Source organism: Tenrec ecaudatus, chromosome X (genome assembly GCF_050624435.1).
Source record: "Tenrec ecaudatus isolate mTenEca1 chromosome X, mTenEca1.hap1, whole genome shotgun sequence".
NCBI lineage: Eukaryota > Metazoa > Chordata > Mammalia > Afrosoricida > Tenrecidae > Tenrec > Tenrec ecaudatus.
Window position 1 is genome coordinate 110058381 of NC_134548.1, and position 13657 is coordinate 110072037.

Sequence of the window (13657 nt, forward strand, 5' to 3'; positions counted from 1 at the left end):
AAGCAGACTGCCCTGTCTTTCTCCCCTTTCAGGTGCTTCAACCCCTGTGCTGCCAGTGCGCCTTACCTGAGAAGTGCTCTGGAATAGAGACAAAACAAATGGAATTGCTGGGTCATAAAGCATCTGTAGACCTAGTTTGATGAGTGTCAGAGAGCTCTCTGAAATAGCAGCTGCAATCTGCAGTCTAACCAGTTGTGTGCAGTAAGGGTCAGATACTTCTTTTTGCCCATAGCGACAATTGGCGTGTTTCAGTTTCGCCAACCAAAATATTATAAATGGATGTATAGTGATCTTTTAATCAGCAATGATCTGACTACTGAGTTGGGACATCTCTGCATGTATTTCGAAGATTGAATCCTCCTTTGCTGATTCTTCTTTTCCTAAATTAATCCTTTGTTAGTTTAAGATACTGCAAATATATTTTCTCTATCCTCTGTGAACTTTTGACAGTAGTGCCATTATTGAATAGAAATCTCATTTTTAATGTAATCAAATCTCATCATCTATGTCCTTACAGGATTTTGTTTAAGGAGTTGTTACCCACTTTTTTGCCACAAGGATATTCCTCCCATATTCTTTTCTATTTCTAATTTTCCTTTTTATATGTGGGCTCCCATGCTGTGGAAACAAGCTTTATATTTAGTATTAGGAAAGGACTCGGGTTTATTCTTCTTCAAAATAGTGAACCAATCTTCCTAAGACTTAACAATTCCCCCTTTCTCCATTGATTTATGGTACCCATTTCATAGCATATTATGTTTCCATATGTACACATGTCTGACTCTAAGCCTTTCCATTTATCTAGTCATCTCTTCATGCACCAATACTATGTCATCTTTTTATTTCTATTATCTGACAGAGACTCATGAGTTATTTACAAGTGTGTTTTAAAGGCTTCAAACACATGGTTTTAAAATAATTTCCTGTCTTTTGTTTCTATATTAATTGTTTTTTAGTCAGATACAACCTTCTTTATGATACTGATTTTTGGATATTTGTTGAAACCTGCTTTATGGCCAAATTCAAGTCCAATTATTGAAATACTCTGTGCATTCATAAGAAGAAAGTGTATTATTTTATTATTGGATGCAAAATTCTGTCTATATCTATTAATTCAGAATGTTCATTTCATTGTTTAGTAGTCTATAGCTTTACTATTTTTTAAATTCTCTTTGTCCGTTAGTGCTTGAAAGAAGTAAATTGAAGTCTCTCATGTGATTTTAGGTTTATTTCTTACTTTAGTTCCATAATGTTTTTCTTTATATCTTTTGAGATTACTTTATTAAATACCTATACATTTATAACTGTTATACTTTTAGCAAATGAGATCCTTTGACATCCAAAACCTCTTTATTTTGACACAATTATAGACTAATAGGGAGTTAACTTGCGGCAATGCTTTCAGTTTTTTGGGTTTTTAAAACTCATTTTATTGGGGGCTCTTACAACATTCCATACATCAATTGTATCAAGCATATTTGTACAAATGTTTGGTTTTAGGTTTTTAACTGTTTTGTGTACTCTTTACCCAGTGTGGTATTTAAATAATCTGTTGTCAATTTGAGACTTAAGAATGAAGGGGTGGTTTAGCCTGTCAATCAGGTTGTGGCTTGCTGACCTCATTTGCAGGTGCTCAGGAGATAAATAGCTCATTGGAGGTAGGACACATGCTTACTCCCTGGGAGACATTGCAGCTGTTAAGGACACATGGAACTATGCTAGTGTCCGGAGCTGGGGAAGCCATGTAGACACACCTGCCAGTGCTGAGATGCCTCTACCGCCACTGTATCCACAACACTTCCCAACCACTGGCCTTTGATCTTCCTGCATTCGGCATCATTGGATGTGTTTCATGAGTCTGAAGAGGACTTTATAGATGGGTATTGGACATATGGGCTAATATCGGATTTATGGACTTGATCTGGACTGGGCTGGGATGTTTTCGTAATGTACAATTACTCTTCACATAAAGCTCTTTCTTATGCACATATGAGTGTCTATGAATTTGTTTCTCTAGTCTACACGGACTAACAGACCCAGTTTTCCACAATGGTTACATTTCTATTATTACAATAGTGCAATATCAAAATTAGGAAATTGATGTTGATATTATTACCACACCACTGCGAGCAAAATACACAACTATCTGTCACCACAACAATTTTCTGTATGCTACCCCTTTATAGTCACACCCATTCTCCTCCCCTCTCACCCTCCTAAACACTTGACCACTCATCTCTGTAATTACAATATGTGACTTTTTGAGATTTTTTCTTTTTAACTCAGAATAAGTGCTTGAGATACACCCAATAGTTCATTCCCTTTTTAGCTAAGTAGTATTCCAAGCTTAGTTAACTATTTACCTATTCTTTATTTTCAATGATAATTTGTATCTTAAAATCCATATTGCATCATATTAATTCGACTATGTCATCTTTTTGGTGAGTGCTTGCATAATATAACTTTTTCTATTCCTTTTCTTCAAAATTTTGTGTGCTTATTCTTTAGCATATAGCTAGACTGCAAAAATCTGCCATGTTTTAACTAATGAATTTAGACTATTTCTACTTATTAGGATTGCTAATATATTTGTCTTTGCCTTTTTATTTGCAGCTTCGCTTCTCTCTTGACTTTTTTTTGTTTGAAATTTTTAATCTGTGTTTTTCCCTTTACTGCTTTAGACATTTATACATTTTATTTTTATTATAGGGTCACTATGAGTCACCATCGACTTGATGTCAGTGAGCTTTTTTATTATTTTAGTCTTCTTTCTTGAAATTTTATCATTCTTATAAAAGGTTCACAGCTATTAAATACATTATTCATATGTTATCAATACATAAGAGTCATAATTATGATTAACTATGGCTCGTCTAAAGTTGATGTCAGGTACACCTAAAATCTGGAATTCTTCTCTTCTTCGTTCTGGTAGTACAGTGTCACTCTTAGACCTTAGATAGTCTCATGTTTGCAAGTATGAGTCGCCGTGAGTGTCTATGAGGAAAAGTTCTATCTCCTTAAAAGGGGCCAGCATGGTGAGAACTATTTTTAAAAACCTCATCGTGGGCCCAGATTTCTCTAATCAGTTTCCAGTGTTCTCAGTTTCCATAAGAATGAAAGAGAGAACCGATTACACAGATCCACATGTGACCTCCTCCCTGGGGGACGGACAACAGAGAAGGGGGTGAAGGGAGACGCCGGATAGGGCAAGATATGACACAATAATAATCTATAAATGATCAAGGGCTCATGAGGGAGGAGGGAGCGGCGAGGGAGGGGGAAAAAAAGAGGACCTGATACAAAGGGCTTAAGTGGAGAGCAAATGCTTTGAAAATGATGAGGGCAAAGAATGTACAGATGTGCTTTATACAATTGATGTATGTCTATGTATGGATTGTGCTAAGAGTTGTATGAGACCCTAATGAAATGTAAAAAAAAAAAGAATGAATTCAACTGATATTACAGTGCAGTTATGGAAAAGGCCAATTCCTGAGTTCACTCTTCCAATGGTGCTGATGATGTTTAGTATTCAGGGATTCCGGTTGTAGAATTGGATACATTTAATCAAAAATTCCATAGTCTTTGCTGCTCACTGTTGTGATGGAACTTGATCAATGTCCTGGAAACAACATCTGAATGTGTCCTATTCCTCTTCCTCGGGAAATCATTCAATGGGAACAACTCCATTGTCCCCTAGAACCTACTACCAGAGAGAAAGCACTCTTGTTAATTTACAACCTACCTCAACCCAAATAATTCATTTCTGGCTTGACTCCTGGCCTAAAGGCTTTTGCATATATCACAAAAAGAGCACTAAAGGAGAGCTATTGTGATATTTTTCTTTGTTTTCAGTTTATATGTAACAAATGACATTTCAATAATCTTTACAAATACAGTGCTTGATATTAATTTCAGTCATCATGTTGTGCAACCATCATCATAATTCTTTGCACCTGTCCCCGTCACCTTTACCTGAAACCTAGTGTCTTCTAAGCAGGGAGTGCTCTTTTCCTCTTCTAGTGATCTTAGGTCTGTATACATTTGCCTGTTTTAAATATTAGAGTCTTATAGTATTTGTCCTTTTGTGACTGATTTATTACACTCTGCATGGTGTTTTCAGGGTCATCTCTATTGATGTATTTGTGATATTTCTTTGAAGGAATGGTAAACTTGGGTAGCCTGGTCTGAGTACGGGTAGAAAGCAGCGCACCGTCATGGCCATCAAGAAAAAGCGTTTATATTACTTCATCTTGTTGTTCTGATATGGAAATAAATGCTCTTTATTTTCAGTAATTGCTTTTATCAGTTCTCATGAAAAGGAAACATTGTTGATTCTTGATTCAATTGTTTCCCAGATCCATAAGTTAAAGCAGGAAGGCAGGACTATGCAGTGCAAACATGGTTGTGAGAACCGTCTTACCTCACCCAGGCACTGGACATGCACTATAAACAGTCAAAACTATAGTGCAGAATGTCCAAGGTATGTTTTACCAGTCACATTTCAGAAATAATAGAATGCTATGATGGTAGTGAGTTTGATGCCACATGCTTAATTCGTGGTACTTTATTTTTTTATTATTTTACTAAGCTGAACCTATTTTTTTTAAAAAAAACATTTTATTAGGGGCTCATGCAACTCTTATCACAATCCATACATATACATACATCAACTGTATAAAGCACATCTGTACATTCTTTGCCATAATAATTTTCTTTTTTTTCTCCTCTTTTCTTTTTTTACATTTTATTAGGGGCTCATACAACTCTTATCACAATCCATACATATACATACATCAATTGTATAAAGCACATCTGCACATTCCCTGCCCCAATCATTCTCAAGGCATTTGCTCTCCACTTAAGCCCTCTGCATCAGGTCCTCTTTTTTTTCCCCTCCCTCCCCGCTCCCTCCTCCCTCATGTGCCCTTGGTAATTTATACATTGTTATTTTGCCATATCTTGCCCTATCCAGAGTCTCCCTTCCCCCCCTTCTCTGCTGTCCATCTCCCAGGGAGGAGATCACATGTGGATCCTTGTAATCAGTAGCTGAACCTATTTTAAATAAATTTTTGCTTTACTAAGTTGAACCTATTTTTTAAAAAAAATTCTTGTTTCGGTTGCACTTGAACTATATTGCTGGATTTTTTTTACAAGTGGTGTTCTTTTAAAACACAAAGTTCCAGACTTTAGGAAATGAATATTTACTTATTGTGTGGCTAGTAGCTAATTCATAAAACCAGACAGCACGTCTTTGCATGGAAACAGGTTCATCTGAAGGTAATGGAAGCTTCTACTGTTAATCAAAGCAAAGGATGTTGACTGGATTAACTTAATACCTGGGATCAAGCCAAGACATGCTAATACGTCCATGTCATTACAAGAGCTTAAATAATCACCTCTACCTCACCCTGAAGCAGGACCAACATATTTTTAGGTTCTCCTTATCATGGGTTCAGAAAAAAAAATTCTTGGCTTTAGTCTCACTCTCCCAGGATCACCTTGTTACCAGAGCAATGATATTCCTTATCAAATGGTTATGGGCTCAGTGGCCTTCAGGTTACAATCCTCCTCACTGCCATTGAGTCAAGGCTGACTCATAGTGAGCCTATGGGACAGGAAGTTTTTGAGATTGAAACTCCTTCAAGGAGTAGAAAACCCCATTTTTCTCCCAAGGAGCCACTGGTCGTTTCAAACTGCTAAGCTTACTAATGCAGCCTAACGCTAACCACTGTAAAACCAGGGCTTCTTGGGTCACATTGGTCCCATAAAAATGAGTAGATCAACATTAGACACGAGGGTCCTCCATCATCCTAGGAGGAGAAAAGGAAGAAAGCTTGGCATACCCAGCAACCTCTTAAAAATTCTTTAAATATTCCAAGCTGTCATGGTCATGGATGCAAGTCTCCCAAAATTCTGAATTCAATTGAAAGTTTATTTATCAGTTGTTTTCTTTGATGGAGAATATATCCAAGTGTGAAAAACTGTAGTTGTCTTTAAAGTGAAACAAATAGTATTCCAAGGAAAAATCAACTAATTCAGTGTACACTCAAGCAATCATGCAACATAGGCCTCTGAGACATTACACTAATCTATGCTTAGAAATGCTTTGTGGATACTTCTTATTTTGGTTACACAGAATACTAGGATGTAGATTCAATCTCAAAAGTTTAATCAACTTTATACATTTTACTGCTGAAAGAAAAATTATATAATTCATTTTGTCCTTGTTGAAAATATGCACAGCAGAACATACACCATTTCAGCAATGTCTACATGTACAATTCAGTGACACTGATTACATTCGTCAAACTGGCCAACCATTCTTACCTTCCCATTCCAACTTATTCCTACCTCACTAACATAAGCGAATTGCCTCCTCTAAGTTTCCTATCCAACATTCTGAGTTTCTATTTTCAATTTGATCCCATATAGACAGTTCTTTAAAAAAGCACAATATTCCAAGCAGGCAATCTTTATTACTTAAGCAAAACTATTGTTTGTTTTAAAGAAGCCTTCAAGAGACATTTTAGGTTTCAAGCGTGAAGATGGTCAGAGGGTCATGGTTTCCAGGGGTTCATCCAATACTCATGGCTCCAAAAAGTCTGGATTCCACAAGAATGTGAATTCTATTTTGTTAAGAGCATTTCTAAGTGAAATCAAACATTTAAATTATTAAGCATATATCTGTAAAGACCAAAATCACCACTAGTGTAGCGAAGACCCCTGCAGTCTTACCTACTATTCCTTTGGAAACATTGGAGCCAATGTTAACACAATGGAAATGGCTCATAGCTTGGTAGCATTATTTGGTAACTAGCTCCAAGTTTTGGGTCTCTGGTACCTGCAATAGTCTGTGGACTATACGTTGAAAACAGTTTGGTCTCGATTCTGGGTGAAAAATGCATGCAGATGTAAATAATAAACCTATGGATGAATTTTCTCTGAGTGTCAGTTGTGTGAACCTTTTTGACTGATGCCACAGGCATATATGGTGAAAGTCCATCCATGCCCATAAATACAGTACATTATAGTTTGTAATCGTTGCATGACGTGACATTTATTGTTTCGTCAGTTCCTTTGTGTTAGACATTTAAGGTGTCTTTAGTTTTACACTCTTAGAAACAGTGCCAGAATGACCATTTTTTGTACATTCCCTTTGATTCTTAACTTAGGAGAAACAGTCATACAAATAGAATTTTTGGGCGAAGGTCATGCGCATATTTAAGATTTCTCATGCATAGAACCAGAATTACCTTGCAGACAATGAACGAACTGTGCTAAGATGCAGTGCCAATCTATCCTTTTTCTACATCCCCCATTCCTACCACAAATGTTTGCCAGATCCATAACTTAAAGCAGGAAGGCAGGACTATGCAGTGCAAACATGGTTGTGAGAACCGTCTTACGTCACCCAGGCACTGGACATGAACTATAAATGGTCAAAACTATAGTACAGAATGTCCAAGGTATGTTTTACCAGTCACATTTCAGAAATAATAGAATGCTATGATGGTAGTGAGTTTGATGTAGCATGCTTAATTCGTGGTACTCTTTTTTTATTATTGTTTTACTGAGGTAAACCTATTTTTAAAACAATTCACAAAGGAGGTTTTTAGGAAAGATGTTTGTTAAGAAAGTATGCTGGCTTTGGAAAACTGCTGGATCACTTCCCATTTCTTTTGTTATCTTTTGAGCCAGGGAAGGGAGAAAGGAAGGCACAACTGCTCTTAACATGACGTCAGTGAACCTACTGGGGAGTTTCTCTCGCACAGCGATCAAACTACTGGCCCTCATCTGAAAGAAGCTGGACCAGGGCCTCAAGCACTCATGTGCACTAAGGAGCATTCTTTCTGCCCTGCTGTTTTCTCAGCCTTTGAAATGATCACCCAGTTGACCTCAGGTGGTCTCCGGAATTGCCTTAGAAAGAAGGTCTTTCCCTGTCAGGACCCACACAAGATCCTACAAGCCTCCTTCCCAGGCACCTCACAGCCAAATAGCAGCCAGTGGACCCTGGTGCTTGGTTATTATTATTATAACCCTCTTTCCTTAACAGCTCCTATAGTCACCACTATATTTCACTCTTTATCATCTCATGCTTAGTCTATTGTGATAACTTCTTAACAAATATCCTTATACCCAATCTCCACCCTTACCTCCAAGCCATCTTGCATATTGCCCCCAGATTATTTTTCCTTAAATTCAAAATGCTCTGTGACTCCCAGAACATGACAGGATAATATTCCAATAGATCAGCTTAGGATTTTAGATCTTTCCAAAATTTGCCTCGTTCTAAATTCTCCCCTTTCTATCTCATCACTCTTCTTCTCACAGATTCCTCTCCAGGCACACTGGGTTCCTCCTTATCACAGAAGCACATTTTCAACCCCCATGCCTTTCTTCAAACAATTTCCTCCTCCTGGAATGCCACTCTAAATTTTCTTATGCTGTCCCTTAAAGGGTACACCCTTTCCCCCTGAGATTTCCTCAGCAATCTGTGTTTCATTTAACTGGCTAGTGCCCTTTTGACAGTGAGTACATGTCTAGGGACTGTCAGTTATCCTTCGGTATCTGGGTGCTTTCTCTCTCTTGCTAGATTTTAAATTCAAACATGAGACCTAATTTTTCAGTTGAACATACAACTTTATTGATGATACACAAATGATGTCTTTGGTGATAAATTCAAGTCAAACAAATAATGGAAATGGAGTCTACTCATGAGGGAGGGCCAGGTTCGCTGTCGTTCACATACAGAAGATGGTAAAAATATTTCCATCAAAGCGGCGCGATAAAAGTCACACATATATTTTCAGTACAAGAGGACTATTTATTTGGTATTCATAAAATGGTTCAGTTTAAAGCTGGAGACTGTCACCGATAACATCACACTGGATGATACATTATTCCTAACTGGCAGCTAAAAAGATCCCTTTACCAAATGAGCACAGTGGGAAAGCAGTAACTTTCCATTCTCAATGCTTCCAGACAGCAAAACCAAGAAAAGTCTTCAAGGTCGTTGAGGGTACACAGCCCATTAGAATTTGTCCACTAATTTGATCACTTTCACTTTCACCAACAGGTCATGGTGATTTGCTAAGGCCCGGATTTTCTTCACGCACACTCCAGACGCCGTGCATAAGAAAAACAGGGAGCCTTTATTGAATTCTCTGTAGTTGAATACTTCCGCTCTGAGACTGTCATAGATGATCTCAAATAGAGTGAGGGCATTGATAAGAATTTCTGATTCCACATAGGAATTATAGAGTGAACTAAAGGATGCTGGCACTTGGGTATTAAGCAGTTTTTTGAGCATGTCTGGATTTTCAGCAAAATTCGACAGTATTTTCAAAATCTCCACCTTGATCTTTCCACCTCCCTGAGATAATAAACGGAAAAAGTTTGCAATGGAATTGACAAGTAGGTGTTGATAGTCATTAGTAATGGTCATGTTTGTTAAAAACTTTAGCCCAACTATCTGCACCGCTGAGTTCAGATTAGAGGCCATGATGTCATCCATCACTTTATTCATGTAGACCTGAAGGCGCCCCTGATTTTCATAATTCTCACTCAGGTTATTCATGACCATTAAGGCTTTTTCCTTAATGTGTGGGTCGGTTTTGTTGATCATGTTTGCAATTATGGGGAGGCCTCCTATTTTCCGAATTGTGTCTTGGTTGCATGCGTAATTAGCATTGTTGCTCAGGGTGAGCAGAGCTACCTGTTGGATGAAAGGATCATCCGTTTTCTGAAGCAAGGTAAGGACTTTCCTGAGGTCTCGAGCACCCAGAATCTCATCGATTTCGTAAGGGAAGGGGCGCTTTGTCACGGGAATGGGTCTCTTCCCTCTTCCCCTGTGTTGGGTCTCAGGCTCAGAGTCTGACTCTGACTCTGTATCAGTCCATCCAGACTCCCCTTCCTCAGAATCAGGTATCTCTGCCAGGAAAGCCTTTCCCCCATTAGCGGAGGCTGCAGCCGCTACTGCCACCCCATCCCCAGGACGGAAGCCCAATCCCAATTCATCTACTTCAGCTTTATTTTTCTTGCCCTTGCCTTTGCCTCCAGACCTGGACTTGTTTCCGCCCTTGGCCCCACCTTTGGGGATAGCTCCAGTGGCTGGCCCAACCTTAGGGATAGCCCCGGTGTGTGCCCCAGGGGCTGCTCTCTTGGCTGCTGCTGTTTCAGGAACGACAGCTGTTTTAGAAGCCCCGGAAACCCCAGGAGCCTCCTCAGCCTTGGGAGGCGCTACCTCCCTGGTAGACACTGCTGTCCTGGGGGTCTCTGTCACCTCAGTGGGTGCTGCCACCTTCGGAGCCTCCACCACTTCAGTAGGTGTTGCAGCTGTGGGAGCCTCCTTTGCCCTCACAGCTTCTGTTGCCTCTGGGGGTGCAGCTGTGGAAGCCTCAGTCTCACTAGGGGCTTCTGCCAATTGGGGAGCCAATGGCATTGTGGGAGCCTCTGGAGCTCCAGGAACCTCTGTGTCCCTAGAAGGCGGTGCCATTTCAGAAGGTACCGCAGTAGGTATTGCTGATTCAGCCTTAGACCCATCTCTGGCCCCATTGGCCTCCTGGGCCTGACTTCCTGCCCCATTCTGAGCCTCAGCACTGGCCGCAGCTAGGACCACTTCCTCAGCTCCAGCTGTGTCCAGTGCAGAGGTCTCATCTTGGGTGGCTCTGTTCTTGGCCTCAGCCAGTACTGGCATTGGAGGACCAAATCCAGGCCCAAGGTCAATTGTGAATCCTGCCTTTAGCCCGGCTCTAGTTTTGGCTCCAGTCCCAGCCACGGCCCTGGGCTTGACCTTGACCAGTCTCTTCTTCTTCTGGTCTCTTCCTCTGGCATATTTGTACACACAGTACCAGGTGCCAGCTCCAATAACTATCCCTGCAGCAACGCAGCCAGCATCCCGAACTCGGCTCATGGTGAGGTGATTCTCTGATCCAGGGCTTGGAGCTGGCTTGCCCTGGCAGGATGCTTTCAAGTGTGGACTAAGTTCTTCAGCTCAGGCTAGCAAGTTGTGCTTTGGTTGGAAGAGGTTCAGGACCTAGAGGTACAAAGATAGAAATGAGACTTTGAGCTCTAGCTCACTTTGGGCCAGCCAAGGTCTATTTCAAGAAGAGAGTGGGGCTACAATGAGTGATGGAGGTTAGCACTCAAGGCGCAGGCACCAAGGCCTGTGTTTGTTCACTCAGGACCTTCATTTTCCAGTGTTTATCTGCAGCCCGTGTCCACCCTGCCCAACCCAACAGACAATTTCCCAACACTCAAGAGGGAGATGAGAGCTTGGGCAATGCTGGACTGTGCTGGACTATGAACCTAAAGGATTGGCTGTTGCAATTCACATAGCAGTGCCTCAGAAGAAAGGTCTGATGATCTGCTTCCGTAAAGATTACAGTCAAGAAAACTCAATGGAGCTCAGTTCTACTCTGTAATACATAGGGTGGTCACAAGTCAGAATCAAATGCATGGCAACCGGTTTGGTTTCAGTGAGGGCTGAGAGGCAGAATGGGCACCACAAAAGCTGACAGAAAGCAGGGAAAGGCCATAGAAATTCCAGATTCTCTTCTGATTATTCTCACCACACCCTGACTCCACAACTCTCATCCCAATCGTCCCCAGGGGGTGCTCGCCAAAATTTGGGAATCTGCAGCTGTTAGCTCTTTTCTTTCCAAGCTTGTGGCGGCCATGTAGCACCCCCAAAGGCACACAGACCTGTGAGCAGACCCCTCCCCAAAGAGGGTGTTTCTGCCTTCAGCAGTCTGACTCTTGACTCTTTGCTGATTTGAGTCCCTGTGGGCTCCCCTTCCTTATCCCATCACCTCCCCTTTTAAATGATTTCCCAAGGAGCCTAATGCCACACCCCTTTCCCTGCATCAAAAAGGCTGGGGGGTGGGAGGCAAGGGTGTCTCCTCAGAAGGGTGAAGATGAAAGAGGAGGAGGAACCTTGGATCCCAGACTCAGCTCTGGGTTTCTGGTACACCCATCCCAGGGCTTCTCAGACAGGTCTCACCCCTCAACACTGACCTCCAAGTTTTCAGGGTTTCTTCCTTCAGTTCAGTTAGAACTTCATCCTAAGGACGGAGTGCAGGGCAGACCTACCAAGAGCAGAGGTGGAAGAATGAGCCTGGTGGGTAAATCAGCACCCAGGCCAAGCATCCCAATCACTGCCTTTTAGAATTCACATACCGAGGTTTTCATCTGGAATAATTCCTCAACGCTTCCCACACTTCACTCATCTGAATCCACCACCCCACACCACCTCCATGCAGTCTCCTCAGGCACTGGACCCCTCCCTCCTTCCACTCTCCTCCTGCCCCCTCCCCCACCAGCCATTTCTCTGGGACACTCTGCCACACTCCTTCTCTGCACAGAAGTGGGAGAGGGCAGCCCAAGGTGCAGAGAAAGCTGGCTGGGACCCAGGATGAAGAATGACTGCCCCACAATCTAGTGTCCTCCTTCCTGTGAGCTGCCGCTCTTCACTCCCCAGTTCTTACAGGCCTTGCCTGCGCCTGCATAACAGGGCCCCCCAAAGACTGCCTTTTAGGGTTCGGGACATGATTTCCAACTGTTTCTCTACTCTGGCCTCCGTCTCCCACCCCCCACCCAAATCTCCCAACGACCGCCATTCTCCCGCCTGCGAATCCGAAATTCCCCCTTATAGCATCCAAAAGATTGGGGGTGGGGGGCGGAGTGGGCCCAGAGGTATCTGGAAAGCACAGTGGGAGCTAAGTACAGCAGTGTAACTCCAGATTTTCACAGCACCCCTCCCCCCTCTTCCTGTGGTGCCCAGATCATGGCCCAAAGGCCGCCCCCCACCCCCACCCAGGCAGGGACTGGCACACCCATTTTCGGCACCCCCAAAGGACTGTGGGCCAGGGCAAAGGTGGCGGCAGGAGGTGTCTACAAAGTGAGGGGGCAGTGAACTGGTCCAAAGGTTTGTAGATAGGGTGCCCTTCCGTTTGCCCTTGCCCAGGCTCCACACTGGCCAGAGACGCTTTGCCACGTTTATTCTCCTCTCAAAACAGGACCCGGTGTTGCGTGCGGGGGCCCGAATGTCAAAACCGACATGGAAGGAGACTGGTGGCCAGAGAGAGTAAGCGGATTCTTGGCGAAGTCTAGCAAACTCTTTCCGCTCTGCTCCCCGCCCCCACAGCCCTGCCCGCCGCCCACCGCACGCAGCAACGTCTGAGCCCTGGGTCTGGAGCGCGGCCCGGGTGGAGGGAGCGGCGGCGCCCGCGCACAGGGACCCAGGCTCCCTGGGCAGCCCGCTGCACAAGGTTCCCAGGCCGAGCCCACCTTCACACCCACCTGGCCAGAGCTGGGGAAATGTTCGTCTCCTCCTCCTCCAACTCCTCCTCTTCCTCCTTCTCCACCACCACCACCACCACCTCCTCCTCCTCCTCTTCCCCCTCCTTCTCCTCCTCCTCCTCCTCCTCCTCCTAGCCTGGTACAACGCGCAGCTGCGCGCTGCCAAATAGAGAGTTGGTACCCAGAGGAGGACGGAGAGCCGCGGTCAGGGCTTTAAGTACCTTTGCCCACGTCAGCTCCTGGTCACGTGAAAGCCGCATCGCCAGTAAGCTTGGGTCCCCAATTTCCACACCCACCAGGAAAAAGAGCCCCTTCCTTCACCCTCACAACCTCCCCTCATCCCACCACACTGGATCCT

The 13657-nt window shown here is 43.0% G+C and overlaps 1 protein-coding gene across 2 annotated transcripts; it reads right to left on the minus strand.

Moving 5' to 3' along the window:
• Window positions 1-8803: 8803 nt before the first annotated feature.
• ARMCX2 (armadillo repeat containing X-linked 2) lies at window positions 8804-13457 on the minus strand. Of its 2 annotated transcripts, XM_075538623.1 has the most exons (3): window positions 13300-13457; window positions 12016-12086; window positions 8804-11035 (listed from the first exon to the last, which is right to left on the minus strand). In XM_075538623.1, exon 3 carries the CDS (start codon window positions 10910-10912, stop codon window positions 9032-9034), a length of 1881 nt encoding a protein of 626 aa, XP_075394738.1. In that variant the 5' UTR covers window positions 10913-11035; window positions 12016-12086; window positions 13300-13457; the 3' UTR covers window positions 8804-9031. The 2 variants fall into 2 exon arrangements, with proteins under 2 accessions (XP_075394738.1, XP_075394739.1); XM_075538624.1 differs by lacking the exons at window positions 12016-12086; window positions 13300-13457 and adding an exon at window positions 11308-11430.
• Window positions 13458-13657: the final 200 nt, after the last annotated feature.